Source organism: Nesoenas mayeri (genome assembly GCF_963082525.1).
Source record: "Nesoenas mayeri genome assembly, chromosome: Z".
Classification (NCBI taxonomy): Eukaryota; Metazoa; Chordata; class Aves; order Columbiformes; family Columbidae; genus Nesoenas; species Nesoenas mayeri.
Window position 1 is genome coordinate 51,819,036 of NC_137542.1, and position 17,393 is coordinate 51,836,428.

General features: G+C 41.6%; 1 protein-coding gene across 1 annotated transcript in view; it reads left to right on the forward strand.

Annotated features, from left to right (window-relative positions):
• Positions 1-7,684, forward strand: part of IL6ST (interleukin 6 cytokine family signal transducer) — a 31,136-nt gene extending 23,452 nt beyond the window's left edge. The window contains exons 11-16 of the mRNA XM_080362981.1: positions 669-770; positions 1,293-1,439; positions 2,386-2,526; positions 3,779-3,875; positions 5,389-5,470; positions 6,336-7,684. Of these exons, the coding sequence (XP_080219107.1) occupies positions 669-770; positions 1,293-1,439; positions 2,386-2,526; positions 3,779-3,875; positions 5,389-5,470; positions 6,336-7,046 (1,280 nt within the window). The 3' untranslated portion in view covers positions 7,047-7,684. The remainder of the gene's footprint in view (positions 1-668; positions 771-1,292; positions 1,440-2,385; positions 2,527-3,778; positions 3,876-5,388; positions 5,471-6,335) is intronic.
• The last annotated feature ends 9,709 nt before the right edge of the window (positions 7,685-17,393 follow it).

Consider the following 17,393-nt stretch of genomic DNA (forward strand, 5'->3'; position numbering starts at 1 on the left):
GTAGGAGACTCCAAAAACCTAGTAAGTATCCTTGAAGTGAGGAATATCCTCATGCTGAATAGCATTTTGTTTTAGGATAGGAACCTGGGATAATGCTGAGGTCTTATCTTAGTTTATCATGACTGTGCAAGTATCTGTACATTTTTGTCAAATATCAAATTGTATTTAATCTTGCATTTTGAAATTTGTATTAAGTAGCAGCAAAGGTTTTATCTGCATTTTCGTTTTAGTCCTCTCATTCTTGGAAACCACTAAAATAGTGAAGAGGCTGAGTTCCTTCAAAATCAAATTCTTTCATCCATCCTTCAAACCGTGAAACTTGATCAGCATTATAGTTCTTTCCAGATTATGATCAGCAGCTCAAATCAGTTTTGGGGTTAAGTGCTGCAGACAGATAAAGGGTTTTATTTAAAATAAATTAGAAAAATACCAGACTTCTATTAAATCTGTTTATTTAATTTAATATTTGAATGCAAGCCATTATATTGTTCTTTTAGTTGATATTTTGGAACAGTAGATCAATGAGCTCTAGAAGAAAAGTCAGCTGCGTTAGGTACAAGTGCATCTTATAAAACAGCCGAATACTAGAACCCCGTATCTGAAGTAAATTAGAAGGATGGTGAGGAATCTGACTGTCTGTGAAACAACACTTTTTAAATTCCTTTTAGGTGATATAAAGCCATTCAAGTGTTACTTGATAACTGTGTACCCTCTGTATGCTGATGGTCAGGGAAGCGGACAGTCTGTAAAGGCTTATCTTCAGCAGGATCGTAAGTACAAAATAGCCATCTTGGAGCACATAAACTGATTTTCTTGACTACAAATAGTGAGACCTTTATTTTAATGTGTACTACATAATGAAAAATGGTCCTGCACTTGAGGGTCATCTGACAGAATTATCTTGTCCCTCCCATTGACATCCATTTTCAGTATTTAGGAGTTAAATAGATGTCCGTGACTGACTCTTTCCTTTTTTCCAACCTTATGTTATTGGTATAGTAATATTTCTATGCTGATTTATTTTAGATTTTAAGTATGAAGTCAAGACTAAATTCAGTTAAGATTAATGTGATCTGCTGATTACTGGTTTTCATATATTTTTTTTCTCTGGAGGTTTCTCTTTTAAAACATCTTTGGGGTTGCTATATTGTCTGAAAATAATGCTTTGCAGATTAATTATCCCAGCTATTCCGTTGAAGTTTGTATGCATTAGTAATTCAGTGCTCATTAATACACTGCTGCTGTGGATGTGAGGATGCCCAACAGAAGCTAATCTTCATCTCCCATTACAGGTCCCTCAAAAGGACCAACTGTTCAGACAAAAAAAGTAGGAAAAGCTGAAGCTGTTTTGACATGGAACCATCTCACAGTGGATGAACAAAATGGATTTATCAGAAGTTACACCATATTTTACAAAACTATTGATGGAAATGAAACAGGTAACAGAAAGCAGAGAAGTGCTTTGTGGTACTGAAGTATTCCATCCATTTCCTTTCTAATACACATATTCCTGAAAAACAACGCACAGAAATGAATGTGGCTGACCTGCTGACATAAAGCTCATGCCCGAGGCATAGCTCTCCTCCATACTGAACAGAAAAGTCCCCAATGAAGAATCTGGAATATTCAGCCTGTGTACAACACAGTACACGGTTTAGCTTCTGAAAGCTGATTTGCGGGTATTGTGCTCCTATCTCTCTATCTTAACACAGGATGAGATGATGGTATAGCAAGATGAAGCTAGACCATTTAAGATGTGAAGATGTTGGCTGCATTTAACTTGATAAAGCCTTAAAAAATAAGAGGGATTTTTAATTCTCCTGGAGATGTAGATCAATATATTACTGATGTAAAACATCTTGTTTGAAGTGCATTTTAGTTCTCAGTACTGCATATAACCTGCAGGTGTAAGGAAAAGAGCTAGCACTAACAAGTTGTTTTTTCTTCTTTAGATACACTTAAATTGGAAGGGCCAATTACTACCAATGCCTACCTTACTTTTTTGTTATTTCTAGTTAATCATGTTTTTTCTGGTTGCTAACTAGCTATTTCTAGTTAGCCACATGTTCAGCTTATTAGAGACCTTTAAGCCTTAACTTTACTACTAGTTTAGTTTGTAGCTACTTTCTGGAGGTCAGGGGGAACACAAACACAGGAAATTAACACATAAAATCATCAAGAAAGAGACGAAATTCAAACATTCAAACAAAAGCAATTGAATCTGAGTATTTCTTGTACAAGTTTATAGCCTATGTCTGTATATTCCATGAAATCATGCATCTTACTGTCTTGTACATCTGGAAACACAATATCCTAATGCTCCTGTGTTTGTGACGATCTAATAAATTGTACAGAAAATTAGTACAAATTTTTTTCTCTCTCTAGCTGTGACAGTGGATCCTTCCAAGACAGAGTATACCCTTTCTCCTCTAACAAGTGACACACTGTATACTGTGCGGATGATGGCATACACAGATGAAGGAGGCAGGAGTGGTCCTGATTTTACATTTACTACACAAAAATTTGGTAAGGAGGAGTGGAACAATTACATGAAGTAAAGTTGCAACAGCATAGCAAGGCTCTGTGTAATATCTGATAGGAGGGAAAGGTGGTTTTATTTAAAAGAAAAAAGTTTGTCTCATACTCAACAAGGTAGATGATATCCAGGTAGCCTGTGTAGTACTCAATCTCAAAGAGGTAGTTTATTCAGGATTTCTTCTGACTGTATAGAGGACACACTATCGTCTGCAGGTCTCCTGGATTGCTCTTTTGCATTAGACAACATGCTGGTTTTGGATATGTTTTGTGTATGCTTTATAATATTATTTTGCCCCTAGTTTGTGTGAGTCATTAGGATATACTCAGTGCCCATGTCTTCTTATCTGGTGTCTGATGGCTTATACTGTGGTCTTAATGAGTCCAGTGTCTTTGTTTTAATCCGAAGGTAAGATGGCCTTTGCTGTCCTCACACAGGTGTCCTGAGAAGATGCAGAGGTGTGCTGGGATCTTGATCTGCTAATATAGGTTCCATTCAGCACATGCCATTCTTACAACCCTTCCTCAGGCTCTGCATTCTCATTTGTATCACTGTTAGAGTCTGCTACCTTTCATGTTGAAGAGTAAAATTTATTGTATGTTCAGCTGTAGAGCAGTTCCTATTTGTAACGGTAAAAGCAACAACATTAACTGAACTTATTTGTGGAAGGTACTTCTTTAGATTTAGGAATTTTTAGTTTTGTTTTGTTTTCTCTAAACTGCTGCTCTTCCCCAAGCATTCTGTAAGGTTTACTTAAGAATGTGTATAACATCGGAAGGAATACACAACAATAATGCAGCCTTAAGTGTTTGCAGGCACAGGATGTTTTCATGTACAGAATAAACTGGTGGATGAGTAGTGACTTGGCATATATTAGTTGACCAGGATGTTATGGCAGCCAGTAGGCCACTGAAACACCTGGGCCACAGATGCCTGTATATCGATGTTACTGTCATGTCTGCCCAACTGTAAAATTACTTGATATGTCATTATTACAGCTTCTAGACGAACCTGTGATTTTTGTTGATGCAAGGCGTTAGATTGTTGGGATGGAGCTTTTCATGTTTTCACCAACAGGCTCTTCTCAAATGGTGAAAAGGTTCTTCTGAAGATGAAGCTTGAGACTGAGCGCTGCAGGTGTATTCAGTTTCAGGTTTTCCCTATCCCTTTGGGAATGTGTGCTGCTGCCAAGTTCCTTAAATGTCAAAGTAGGCCATAACTGCTTCTCTTCATTTTCTTCAGGGAAAGGAGAAATTGAAGCCATAGTTGTACCTGTATGTCTAGCATTCCTGTTGATTGTGCTCCTTGGAGTTTTGTTTTGCTTCAACAAACGTGATTTGTAAGTATGAATGAGGTCTTACGCTTCTGATGTTTCTGGGCATAACAGAGATGACAATAATTCAATACAATCAGCAAATATTCTCCACTTAGATCAGAAAAAGAAGTTAAAATGCACATTGATGGGAAATAAACATTTTTATGTTTTGAGAAATCAGGGCCTCTTATGATACTAATTTCTTATTGTTAACCAATAGCACACGAATGAAGTGTTCCATGACTCAGTCCTCCTAGGAGGTTCCTATTTCCTTGCTAGAGTTTGTCAGGATTAGGTTTGCTTGGTTTTGATCAGGATGTACTGTCTGTGTTTTCTTAGTCATCATACGAAAGTGGAATGATGGTCCCTAGTTTGTAAGGTACAGAAGAATCTGTTTGCTGGCTGTATTTGAGCTATTTAGTTACAGGGTTAGCCAACTTTAAGCTTTATAGCCAAAAGAATTAGGCAGACATTTATCTACCTTGCATGACCTCAGTAAAACTCAGTGTCTGCTTACTACCAGCTGGCATCCTGCTTCCTCCTGCTCCTTCTACTCCAGAGGTCTTGTCTGTGGCTTTAGCTGAGACCTTATTGCTGAAGTGTTTTCCTAGGCAAACACCTCTCACCTGTCCCCAGTCAACTCTCTTTTCTTTCTGATTAAAGACAGCACTTTGTGCCCTTTTCCTTCTGACCTCCCTGCAGCTTCTGAAGTTGGCTCTTCATGTCAGTTCAAAAGCCCATCTTGCAATGCTCTTCACAGTTCTACAGAGGATCTGTTCTTGGAGCCTGTTTGTAAGGAGCAGGATAGATGCATCAGTTTCAAAGTTTGTTTGGGTGGGACTGGTTTATCTACAGAAACTTCTATGGTTAAGGAACAGTCACTACATTCTTAAGAGTTCAGAGATACAGAACACCAGGAAAGTTTTTGTTCAAATACTTTATTTTTAGCTGTGATTTTTAGTTGCGAGGTTGGGTTAGATTTTCACAGCTGTGATATTCATGGCTGTCTTAAAGAAGCAACTGATACGCATTATAGAGTTTACCTAGATAATTGCTCTGTAGATTCTGCTGCTAGACCACTGGAACAGGCTGCCCAGGGGGGTTGTGGAGTCTTATCTGGAGACATTCAAAACCCTGCCTGGACACATTCCTATGTAACCTCATCTAGGTGTTCCTGCTCCGGTGGGGGGATTGGACTAAATGGTCTTTTGAGGTCCCTTCCAATCTCTAATATTCTGTGATTCTAGAGTGCTATACATTTGAAAATCCTTTACTAACTGTTAGCGTTTGTTGGTTTGCCCTATGTTGGATGGCGACATCTAGTGTGTGGGGGAGTTACAAGTACAGTGCTGTGTTTCACTAAGTGGTACAGCTTCCTACGAAGATGTAAAGAAGTTCAGGAAGCATTCCTGCGTGGAAATCACTACTGCAAAATTGCTGTGTAAGGGAGTGGTGTCCTGGATTATGCAATACTTGCTATCAACATAGGAATTTGGGGAGTGCATCTGGTAATTTATTTTTTTTTAATCCTTTACAGAATTAAAAAGCATATCTGGCCTATCGTCCCTGATCCATCCAAGAGTAACATTGCTCAGTGGTCTCCTCAAGTTCCAGCTAAGGTAATACTCATCTTTCAGCATCCTGTATCTCCCTAGTCCACAAGGTTTCAGATAAACTAACCAGTTGGTCTTCTGTCTTCTAGTACACATGGATCTGAAGGCAAAAAAATTGATGTTAAGTTTCATGACATGATATTATATGATATGGTTATAAAATTTTATTGCATCAATAGATTCAGCATTAGAAATACATGGTACAAGTTCACAACATAGACCAGGCTTTAACATTGTGAATTATAGCCAGTTTACTAGTTGGAAGGGTCTGAGGCCTGATTATTTTACTCGTTCATGGGAAATCAGGGTTAAGTAAACAGAATTAATTATTCCCATTCTTAAAACCCTGACATGACTGTTTTGCACAGTTAAGTCATTAATGAGAGGGAAAGCTCTAAGAGTTCTTAATGGATGAGGAGATTGCAGCAAAATTTATGCCCCATGTGGGGCATAGCAAATGACATAGCAGATTCTGTTCCCTAAACTGTGGCTAACTTCTATGAAGAAGTGCTGTGATGTTGAATACATTGTTGGAAAAAAAGGCATGTATGGCTTCAGTAGAGAATGTTCCTGTGTTCCACAGCAAATGGTTTCATGTTTGTGGCTCTCAAGAATTATTAAAACTGGAGCAAAGCTTACACACCCATTATGGTTTTAGAATAGCTGTGTAATTAAGACTTTGTATTGTAATCAAAGCTATGGCCTTCATTTTGTAACAGATATTTTGGAGATATTACCAAACTCAGTAAGGAGAAGACTTATATGAAAAAAACACTTGAAACAATTACAGAATAAAACTTCAGATATTTGATGAGGTTTTTGAGTTTTAACATAACCTTCCTCTTAGGCAACATCCATCTCTTTCTTTCAGCATAACTTTAGTTCCAAAGATCAGATGTACCCTGAAGGCAGCTTTACAGATGTAAGCGTCGTAGAAATAGAAGCTGATGACAAGAAGTCTTTTTCAGAACAAGATCTAAAACCCTTTGACTTGCTTAAAAAGGAAAAAAGTACATCAGAAGGGCACAGCAGTGGTATTGGAGGATCCTCATGCATGTCTTCTCCTAGGCAGAGTGTCTCTGACAGCGATGAAGGCGAAACTACACAAAACACTTCAAGCACTGTTCAATATTCAACTGTAGTACTTAATGGCTACAGAGACCAAACACCTGTACAAGTCTTTTCAAGGTCTGAGTCGACTCAGCCACTGCTAGATTCAGAAGAGAGATCAGAGGATCACACTGGAGGAAGTGACAGTACTACACTGAGGCAGCAGTATTTCAGGCGAAATCGTGGTCAGGATGAAACCAACGCAGACAGGCAATGCTTTGAAAGAACAAAGCAAATTAGTTCTGCTAATGAGGGGGATCTTGGTGGATTTGCAGATCAGAGTTCACAGCTGTTGGGCTTCAGGCTGGAAAAAAATACCCAGGAAGCTACTCTATCAGATGTTTTACTGACAAGTACTGAAGGACAAACTGTGAGAGCTGAAACAGTGGAAGGAAATACACCATCATTTGATGAAATGCCAAAAAGTTACCTTCCTCAGACTGTGAGACAAGGGGGATATATGCCTCAGTGAGAGAGGAAACTGGCTCTGTTTAGGCCTTCATTAGTGCCTGTTCACACTTGCTCCTGTGTTTTGGATAAATTAAGCTAGGTATTTTTGTCTGAATACAGATAGAAATATTGAAATCAAGTGAAGACTACGTTGACAAAGTACAATAAGGCCTGATTTTGTGGAAAATTTGCAGTCCAGACTTGCTGGAGACTTTTACGCACTACATAAACTGTCTGGATAGCTGAACAAGCCGTTGTGCTACCTTGGGTTTTTTGCCTTGTCTTACCAGACTTACACATGATTGAAAATGGCAAGTTTTGATTAACCACATCAGGCAATAGACCTCCTAGAAGAAATACTTCGATTTGTGATGGAGTACAAGCCTGAAAAGCCAGCTTTAGTTGCTTGGAGCATCTTTGTGCAAAAGACTGGAGCTTAGTATTCTAACATGGAAAAATTGTGTCATTTAGTTTTCAGTTGCTTGATTGACTTTCTGAATTCTAACTTGGCTTACCAGACATGCAAATCATGTTCACCCCCATTTAGAAATTACAAAAGTTAAACGGAACTTGCTGTGGTGTGCAAATAAGAAAACACCATGATCGCTTGACCCTGAATGCTACTATAGTAATTGATGTTCTGCCTATATTTAGATATGTGTGCACACATTATTATATAATAATTTGGTCTAAAAACGTGCCTTGCAATTCAGTTTCATGTTCAGAAGTTTTAAAATCCAGATGAAAATACAGATTAACAGTTACTCAGAGGTTTTGTACCCAGATCCTTGTCTGTTTATAGCATACCTCTCTGGTCATATAAATTGCCTCTGTTTAATAAGTGCATCTTTGCTGTATACAGCTTGAGAGGCAAGTAATGAGCTGTAACTTTTTACCATTTTTGTAACTGCTCAGGAGAAGGAATATATGACCTTCTTCCTGATAGACGACAACAGTGTGCTGTAACCTCACTGCTAGTGCTGCAGTACCTCCTTAAAACTGAAAGCAGCAAACGCCAAAGCATTCAAAGTCATGGAAGCTCTCAGAAGAAAAAACAAAACCTATCCCCTGAATTAAAGCATTACTGGTAGTATGTATCTGTTAGCAATCGTGAGCCACATATAACACTTTAAGTGGCTGCTAAAATTCCTTTTTTCCTTATGTCTCATTTTTCTCCTGTTCATACAGTTCACATTTTATTGAAGAAGGTACACTTCTTGAATATTATCTCTACCAGGGTTTAAAGAAAAATGAAACTACATTAAAATGAGCCCCTCCTCCAATTATAACTAGAAATTTTATGGCACTCTTTTAGATTTTTTTTACCTTAATCTAGTCAGTTTTCTAATCTGACACTAATAAAGCCTTTATTCAAAACACTAAATGCTGTGTTGAGAGGATAAAACAAGGTTTTATTTCTCCTTCAGCAAAGAACTATGTATTTAAGACCACCTGAAACATTTTGTGCTGTGACCTCTGGTGCTGCTGTTCTGCAGAGCACTTCCTAAAGGCCCTGGAAAAGCAGGTGTCACTATCATTTCAGCCTCCCTTGGCCTTGTCTGCCAGCCTGCATGGAAGGACAGATGTACATATAAATGTTCACCTGCGCCTTCTGCTTTTGTGACAAAGAAACTCAATACTAGAGTAAATTCATAAGATTACTTCTTGAAGTCTGGACTATTTAAAACAGATAAAGAATGCAGAAACTTAAAAAACATTTCTGTGTTCCACAGTCCCTTTCTCCCAACAGTATATTTTGTATCTGGGCACTTTTTTAAACTAACAGGCTATGTTGTAGCTTACTCTAACTACACATTTCTTCAAACCAATCCTCTTCCTTTTTTTCCCGACTCCACCTCAGCACCTTCAAACTCCCTCCCTGAGGGCAGGAGCATAATCAAAGCTGTGCTGTCAAGAGAGAGCAGAGACCATCTTTCATTTTTTGAGAAGCTGAAGGAGCTTTTTTTTCATCAGAACACATTCCTCTTGGAAAATAATAGGAGTTAATTTACTGGCAGATGGGTTGTCTTTTTATGCAAACTGTATAGTGACTGTAGAAACCACAAGTAAAAGGTAAAGTCTCTGCAGTGTGTATGTTTATTAGAGCTGCCCTTCAACCATGTGCATCTAACCCACCTCCGGTGCATCTCTGAAACATTGTGGGCCACAACCTGGCTGCTTAGTCCAAACCTTGCTTCAAAGGCCAGATACTTTCAAAAACGTGCAGGTTTTTGGGTTTTTTGGTGATCTGGTGATGCTAACTTTTGATAGCACCAAAGAATATGATGTATTAGTCATATTTGAGGGGCAACTTCAGTTATCCTTGAAGTTGCTATTCGCCTTTCTGTTGTGTAAAAGAAAGGCACTTTGTTCTCAGTTGTTAATCATGGACCGTTTCCAAATATTGGAAAAGTATTGTCAAGAGATTTGCATTTTTAAAGGTCTGTGCTAATGAGATTTCTGGCCTGTCATGTCTAGCATCTTTCTTTGTTGTGGTCAGTGGTAATCAACTTACAGAACCACACAGGAGTCTATCCTAGAGAGAATTCTGTATATCTGGCAGAGCTATATTCTATCTTTCAGTCTTGTGCATTTATCTAGGGCTAAAATACTAAAAACTAAGCAGAAGGTACTGGTGGGTGAGCAGCTTGTAGAAGCCACAATACATACAAATAACAGGTTTACGGCTTGTTCATAAACCTATGTGCCAAATATTACACCGTGCAGTGTCAGGATTTAACTTGATTTTGTACTTGGATCGTAACAATCTAATTGTATCAAACAGTTAAATACAGTTTTTTTGAGCATCTGTAATGTCATTATAGCAACCTACTGAAATTCTCTGAAGTTGGCTCTAGCTTCTTCCCCCCCAGTAACTATGTTGCACTTTAGAAAACAAAGGCATTATTAAAATAAAATCACACTTCAGTACTGACACTTTGATGTCCATCTTGATTTCCTGGACTGGGATTTTTCAGGTAGGGGTGGGAGAATAGCTGTAAAGACCTTGTAACTTTGATGGCAGGCGAGGGAGGCTGGTAGGAATAGAAACTATTTTTCATGTATTAGCATGTTTGGAAGGTCTCTTAAGTGCAGGTTGGCGAACTGCTCCTCTGTTTACGAAAGTTAATATATTTACCTCCAGTGTTGTGGTGGTTTTGCTAGAACAGAAGGTTGTTGGGGTTATTTCTGGGGTGTGTTGGCTTGCTTTCAGGGCAGTGAATCTGGTAATACCCTCTCCCACTGTAGTAAAAGTTTTGGGATTATGTTTCATATGCCCTACTGTAGCAAACTGCCTGTTAAGCCTTAACCTTGCAGCACAAAGCTCAACAGACCCAGAATTTTTCTAAACTTCATTTTGGACTGTTTGTGACAGGCATGTGCCTGTCTGTGCTACAGCAGCCTAGCAAAATGGCAATTATCAGGACTGGAAAAGACTTTGGCCCTAGGAGGAGGAAAGAGTTTGCATGCGAGGGCTGAGTCCTGTTCTTGGGCACTGGAGAGGTCCCATGGCCTGGGGTGGGGTTTGCAGCTTCAGCTTTGACTGTAAACCATGAGCAAGTAAACCACGAGTAAGTTAAAACTTACATTAGTGTGCCCAATATGTGGGAATCATCATGCTGGTTTAACTTCAGTAATGGAATTTATTTAATTAGTGCCAGGTCTCGAATATCCAAGACCCACATCAATATATGCTGCTATAGTGTTGACTTCACAGCGGGATTTGAAGCTCCAAAGACTCTCAAATCGTTAATAATAGTCAGCCCCACTCCAGGACATTCACATTTTAAATTGTAATTAGTGTGCATTAAACAGGACTAAATATACTAGTTTATTTTCCCTCAGTTGTTGTAATTAAGGTAAACTGTTATTTCGATACATTCCTTTATGTGTGCTAAAAAGTTCTTCCGACTGGTGGATTTTAAAACTTTATTAATCCCCTGTAACCTTGTCTGTTTGGTAGGATTGCTACACATAGCTGTTCTAAAATTCCAAGAGTTGTTTTTAATGTTATTTGGAAGTAGTTTATAACAAAAATTCTGAGGTTTTTTTTCATTAAAAGGCCATCTAGGAATGACAGCCAACCCCACAATATTCATCTTAGCTTTTGTTCTGGAAAACTGCAGTAAAGGGGAGGTATAAGTGCATTAAGTACTTTGCATTGAACTCACTAATTCTCTTCTCTCTTCCTTAAAAGAGATAGGATCAGCTAAAAAAGAAAAAAAAAGGAAAAAACAAAAACAAAAACAAACTATAATATATATGTTTGCTTTCACTTGTTTCCTTTTTAGTACTTGTGCAATCTGAGCCATTCCTAATAATGAAAGTAGTGCTGACTAAATGCACAAGGATGCATTTTTTTAAGGCCACAAGATTTGATATGAACAGATTAAAATTTAATGAGTAAGGGCCAGATCTCAGCAACTGTCCACTTCCCCCCTCACCCCGCTCTTAATTTTAGTGCAGAGAGAGGGCGGGTAATAAGTACCTCGCAGAACACAGCCTTAGCCACTGCTTGTGTTTAATTGCAACGCAAACCTTGAAGGGGATAAAAGGTATCATATGGGGATATATGCAATAAAGGCATTGCTACTCTGCAGAAGCACACGTCTGTAACAACAGATCAAGACCGCGTATGGCACAACTGCCGACAGACGGACAGACAGCTCCTCCTGCGCAGGCTGAAGCGTCCTCTGCAGCCTGACCAGCTGCTGTTCTCCGGTGACAGCAGGCGCAGTAGATGGCGTGTTCTGTGCAGTGTTCAAACCGGTAACACCTATCGCTTTTCTTCATATCAAAGCACATTCGTTAGTGGATCCAGTCAACTTGCTGTGGTTTTTTAATACACCAGTCTTGTTTACAGTGTCACATACAGACTGACACTTTGATACAGTGATGGATTGTCTTGTAATCAAGTGCTTTTATTTGGGGATAAGGAGGCTGCGGTCAAGGTTACTGGTCATCGAATGTTGGTGTGTGGATACTGGCATCTAGGCGAGCAGCCATGTGGGACATGGGGACAGACCTGCTCAGAAGGAGCGTGCCTTGATGCTGGATTGGGTGGATAGCAAATGTAAACATTGTCTAATTTTACTGTGTACTTCAAGTAAGTATGGCTGATTAAGCTACTGGTAATTTGAATGCCAGCTTTAAAGGGCTTGCATACTTCAGCCAGACGTTAAACTTGTAAATTGCTGCATAAGCTGTCTCTATATGGAAATGTCTTTTAATACCAGTACACTATCTTCATTCTTTTGCAAACTGCATGTTTATTGTCATATAAACTTTGCTTTCTACAATTTATTTCATGGTCAGTTTTGAATGTCTTCTTCTTTGTTACACAACTGAGCCTGAATGTTGCATTTATCTCGTACATAATCTATGGAAAGAAAGAAAACAAAACAAAATTCCATACTTTGTGTGCCGGAATGTTTTGTAAGGCTGAATAGTCACCGAAGGAGAAGAGTCTGGGCACTTAGCTAACAGGCAAGAAACAGACATTCCCAGAGAAGAGACCCCATGACCACGGTCCCCCAGGACAAAAGGCCACCAGCTGGGTATATGGGCAAGTCCAGCAGCAAGTGAATGCTCTTTAGTCCAGGTCCCTGTCCCACAGACCCAGCAGCTGCCCATGGGTGTGTATGTTCCATGCTCGGGGGTCTCACCAGGGAGGGGGTGGCTGTGTCTGCCTGCTGCTCTGTGCTCCAGAGGTTTTAGGCAAGGCTTGTTTAGATCTGTTGAAAATAGGAAGAAGAGTGCCCAGAAATACGGTTCTAATAACACCACAGGAGTGAGGAGCAGGGTGTAACACATTCACACAGGCTCGTGTCCAAGAAAGGAGTCACAGGCCTGGCTACATCTGACATTGCCCTCAGACTTAACCGTGTTTGGTTCTTTTGTTTCTAATGGGTGGAGGACCCTCACTGGCCTGTATTCACCTTACATCTCAGTACTGAAAAAGCACAGTTGCATCTCCAAAAGAGTCACATCTGCAAAGGCTTCAAGGATGGCACCTGAGGAAAGACAGCATCCCCTTCCTGGCTAAAGCTCTGGTTTGTGTAGGTTGTAAAATGTTTAATAAGCATAAACTCAAACCCATGTAAAACTGATTGGGGGACAAGGGGGAGGTCAGGGATGAGGGTGTTACATGCAACCTCCAGCACCAAAAATAAATTCTGTGACTGCCACAGAAGAGCCACCCCAGATATGTCAAACCAGTTAACATTTGGTGTTAAATTAGGTGCAAAGCTAACACCAGACTCCTTTCCTAAAATGTTAGTGAATTTATCACTATTTTCATATGAGGCCTCTGAAGTTTCTCCAGGAGCATGGGGGTTTTTTTTATGTGTCCTCACCTGAGCTTATAGCTGCTGAGCATCAGTGCAGCTGTGCTCCACAACTGCAGGGAGAAGCACATGCAGAAGAGGCGGCAGCAGCTTCATCTTTATAGCCTGCCTCACTGCCGGCAGAGCAAGAGTGCTTCCCCTAACTGTTAAATAAAGGAAACAGGGCTGCACAGCAAATGCCGGGAATGCCCTGATTTCCACAGGAAGCACATACTTGCGCAGTGTGCACATCAGAACACCAGAGGCTGCCAGGTTCCTGGGAACTGCTCCCTCCCCATGGCCGGGAGCCAGCAGAGCCTGTGGGGGAGCTGGGATGTGTCTCACCCAGGGGGAGCCCTGGGCAGCCCAGGTTCGTGCAGCCGGGACGGGCGCTGGGCAGCAACACAGCACAGCAATCAGAACAGGGCGGACAGGAGGGCTGCCAGCCCTGCACACCTCAGGGCAATGTGTTTGAGGGCTGCTGGGGGATTACAGATTCTCTTTGACCACTGATAATACAGTAACATAGAACATCTCTGCAAAAGCACCTAACGTGTATTTTTTTTCCGGAGAATTTGTGCTGTTCATGGCTGAGTGACCCAGTGCTTTCCTGTCTTCCCAGCAATCTGCAACTACCATGAAATCACTAGCAGACCCAAAATGTCCATCCCATCCTCTACAAATAGCTAGGAAATTCCTGGCTCAGCCAGGGAGCCTCAGCACGAATGCCCTGACCAGGAGTTACAGGATGAAATTCAGAGCGAGTAATCTGACTCCAGGCTTTCATGCAAAATGGAAACCTGCTGTGGGCCTCACGCTGGCTTTCCTCTTGTGTCAGTCATGTTGTGTGCTCAGGCACTGAGCTAGGCAGAGGCCAGCAAAAGCTTTCGGTGATGGGACAACTCTGCAGCAGCCAGTCACCTGTGTCTGCTGCAGCCGCCGGCAGAGCCTGTTATTCTGAGCACACAGTGCAGTGCATCAGGTTCTGGGCAGAAAAACCCCAAATAAAGCTCCTCAGAAAACACCCCTCAGGGCTGGGGCAATCGTTGCCAGCAGAAGGCAGCTGAATAGCAGATACATGCCGGTAAAGCAACCTGGGAGCAGCGAGGCAGCACCCTGGTGCTGGGGCTGTGGGCAGGAGCCTGGGCATTGTCTGGAGACCAGGGCATGACAGATGGGCTGCTCTCCACGGCAAAACATGGCCCACTCCTGGCCTTCAGGTGCCTTTCTGGGAGGTCCTGGGCACCCCAGCCTGGCCCAGCACCCCAGAACCCATTTGGCCAGCCAGGGCTGTGCCAGGAGATGGCAGCAAGATGTCGCCTTTAACAGCTGGAGAGGCTGACTGCTCCAGCCCCAGCTCCTACCCCTGGCCAAATTACTCATGTGGGTTTTTTTTTAATATATATTTGTTTTCTGATGGTTTAGCAGGCACCCTTGGCTTCTCTCCCACCTCTCCGTTTGTCAGCAAAAGCTCTGCCCCTTGTTTGTGCCCCCATCACCTGCAATCCTGGGCGGGACATTAAATCCAGACCCATGGGAAGGCTCAGTGCCCATGCACTGTCAGGCGGGTCAGGGTCCCAGTGCCCTCTGGCACACGTCCCCTCAGCTGCGGACACATAATGGCCGGTCCTCACGAAACAGGCCCAGATTGTTGGCTCCCTGTCCCAGCTGGCTGACTAACAAGCTGGGATTTGCTAACAGGAAGCCTGTTCTCATGCATTGCTAGGGCCTGAATCACTGCACTGCACCATCCAGATAAGTGATCGCCAGTGACCCTCATTTGCTACCAATATACATTCCCATGCACTTTGGGAACAAACATGGGGCTCTTGAAGCCCATTTCTGGACTAGCCCTGTGGCAGCAAAACTATTCCTGCTTGAACAGATGCAGCTGCTTCCACTGTTTTGAGGAGATTCAGTGCTGAAGGAAGAACATGTGCCACTACTTGTGCACCAAAGAGCCTTCACCCCAGCATGCACATAGCCTCTGCCCATCACCACTGCAGAATTCAGTCATGGATGAGGCAAGGGTGTTACTCTGGTACTAAGACAAGTTTTTCCTATATGGAGGTACTGCAATAACTTTTAAAACATTTTCTGACTGCCACTTATTACGTGAATCTTACCATGTGTTGAATCAGAGACACCCGAAGAGGCTCCCTGCTTCACTCCCCATTTTCCTCTCCTAGACATTTGTCTAGACTGGCACTTGTTGATAGCCCCAGGGCAAAAGCAGGTGCCTCCAGAGCCTGCTCAGGGCTTTCAGCAAGTCCCTATCACACTCTGTTTGCTGGATATCTTCCTTCTTCAAGTGAGGCTAGCCAATTTATTTATTAATATAAATTACTGCCATTTAGATAATGCATAGATACACATCTGTACATAAAAGCAAATTGAATCATTACGTAAGTATGAACAATAAAGGAACTCATATTAGCCTTTAAAATTAGCCTGAATGTGATGCAGGAAAAAGGTCAAACTCTATGAAAGTACGACACGTGGTCTAATTTAAATAAAAATGTCAATATAGAAACACCAAAATAAACAACCACTGCCAGGGTACAAACTCCTTTAAAGGCTGTAAAACGAGACCAATCCAGAAAATCTCAAGTAAACAGAGATGTGTTTCTGTCCAGAGAGAAATTAGAGTTAGCTGGCCCTATCATTAAAGAAAAAAAATCAGTCTTCACAACAGTAAACCTCAGTGGTGGAGCAGAAGAACCACAAGCTGGAGACAATGCCTCCAATAAATATCTGAGGACATGGCAACAAAAACTACTGACCACAAGGTAAGCAGGGGCACAAGAGGGATTTTCCCCACATGCCTATGCTCCTATCCCATATTAGATATATCACTGCAGGCTCACTTTCACTGAGAAGTGGCCTACTTGCTCCTACCTTACACTCAGACTGGGAGCCCGGGCCATGTCTGTAGAACAGTAGACCTACCAGTAAATTCAAAGCTTAGGTAGCTTCGCAGCAACTTGTTTGGCTGAGGGAGCTGAGTCTTTTTAGCTTGGGGGAGACCAAAGGGTGACCTTATTAATATTTATAAATATGTAAAGGATGAGTGTCACGAGGATGGAGCCAGGCTCTTCTCAGTGACAACCAATGACAGCACAAGGGGTGATGGGTACAAACTGGAACACAGGAGGTTCCACTTAAATATGAGAAGAAACTTCTTCACAGTGAGGGTGCCAGAGCACTGGAACAGGCTGCCCAGGGGGGTTGTGGAGTCTCCTACTCTGGAGACATTAAAAACCCACCTGGACACATTCCTGTGTAACCTCATCTAGGTGTCCCTGCTCCAGCAGGGGGATTGGACTAGATGGTCTTTTGAGGTCACTTCCAATCCCTTACATTCTGTGATTTTGCATTGAGACAGTCACACAAACTGTTGTCACAAGGAAATCATGTGTTCTAAGGACAGAGGGCTGGGAAAGGGGGAATGTGCACAGCGAGGATGAAGAGGAATGGAGGGAAAGGGTGGGGTCACCTCTCTTCAACATCAAGTGTCTTCTCTCTCCTGCACCCCAGTATATCAGGACACACTGTGCATATCATACATCCAGGGTCATCCTTTACTTTTATAAAGACAGTACTTGCAGACAGAAAACCAGCCCTGTGTGCTGGGAAAAAAAAAAAGGTGAAAATCAGCAAAATCTAAACTCTCGTGTGACCATTTTCACCCAAAATGATTCAACGCTCCCCTGCATCCTTCCTCTCACAGCTCAGATGGCACGAAACCTTGTTAGGCTTATAAACTCCAGATACCCTTCATCAGAAGTGTAAAAGCAATTAAGCCCTTCGGAAAATAAAGGCAAAAACAAAAGAGAGGTGCAGTCCCTAAAGACAAATAAAACTCAGGGCCTATTTGCGAGCCAAGCTAGAAAACTAAAAATAAATTGGTGGAGATGAAAGCAAATGCAGGGAGTGTGTTTGAAGGAGCTGCACGCTCGTGGGAGAGAAGCAGGCAGCAAAGGCAGCAAGCCATGAAGGCAGCTGGATATAAGTGTTTCTGGGCAGTGCACTAGTTATGAAAA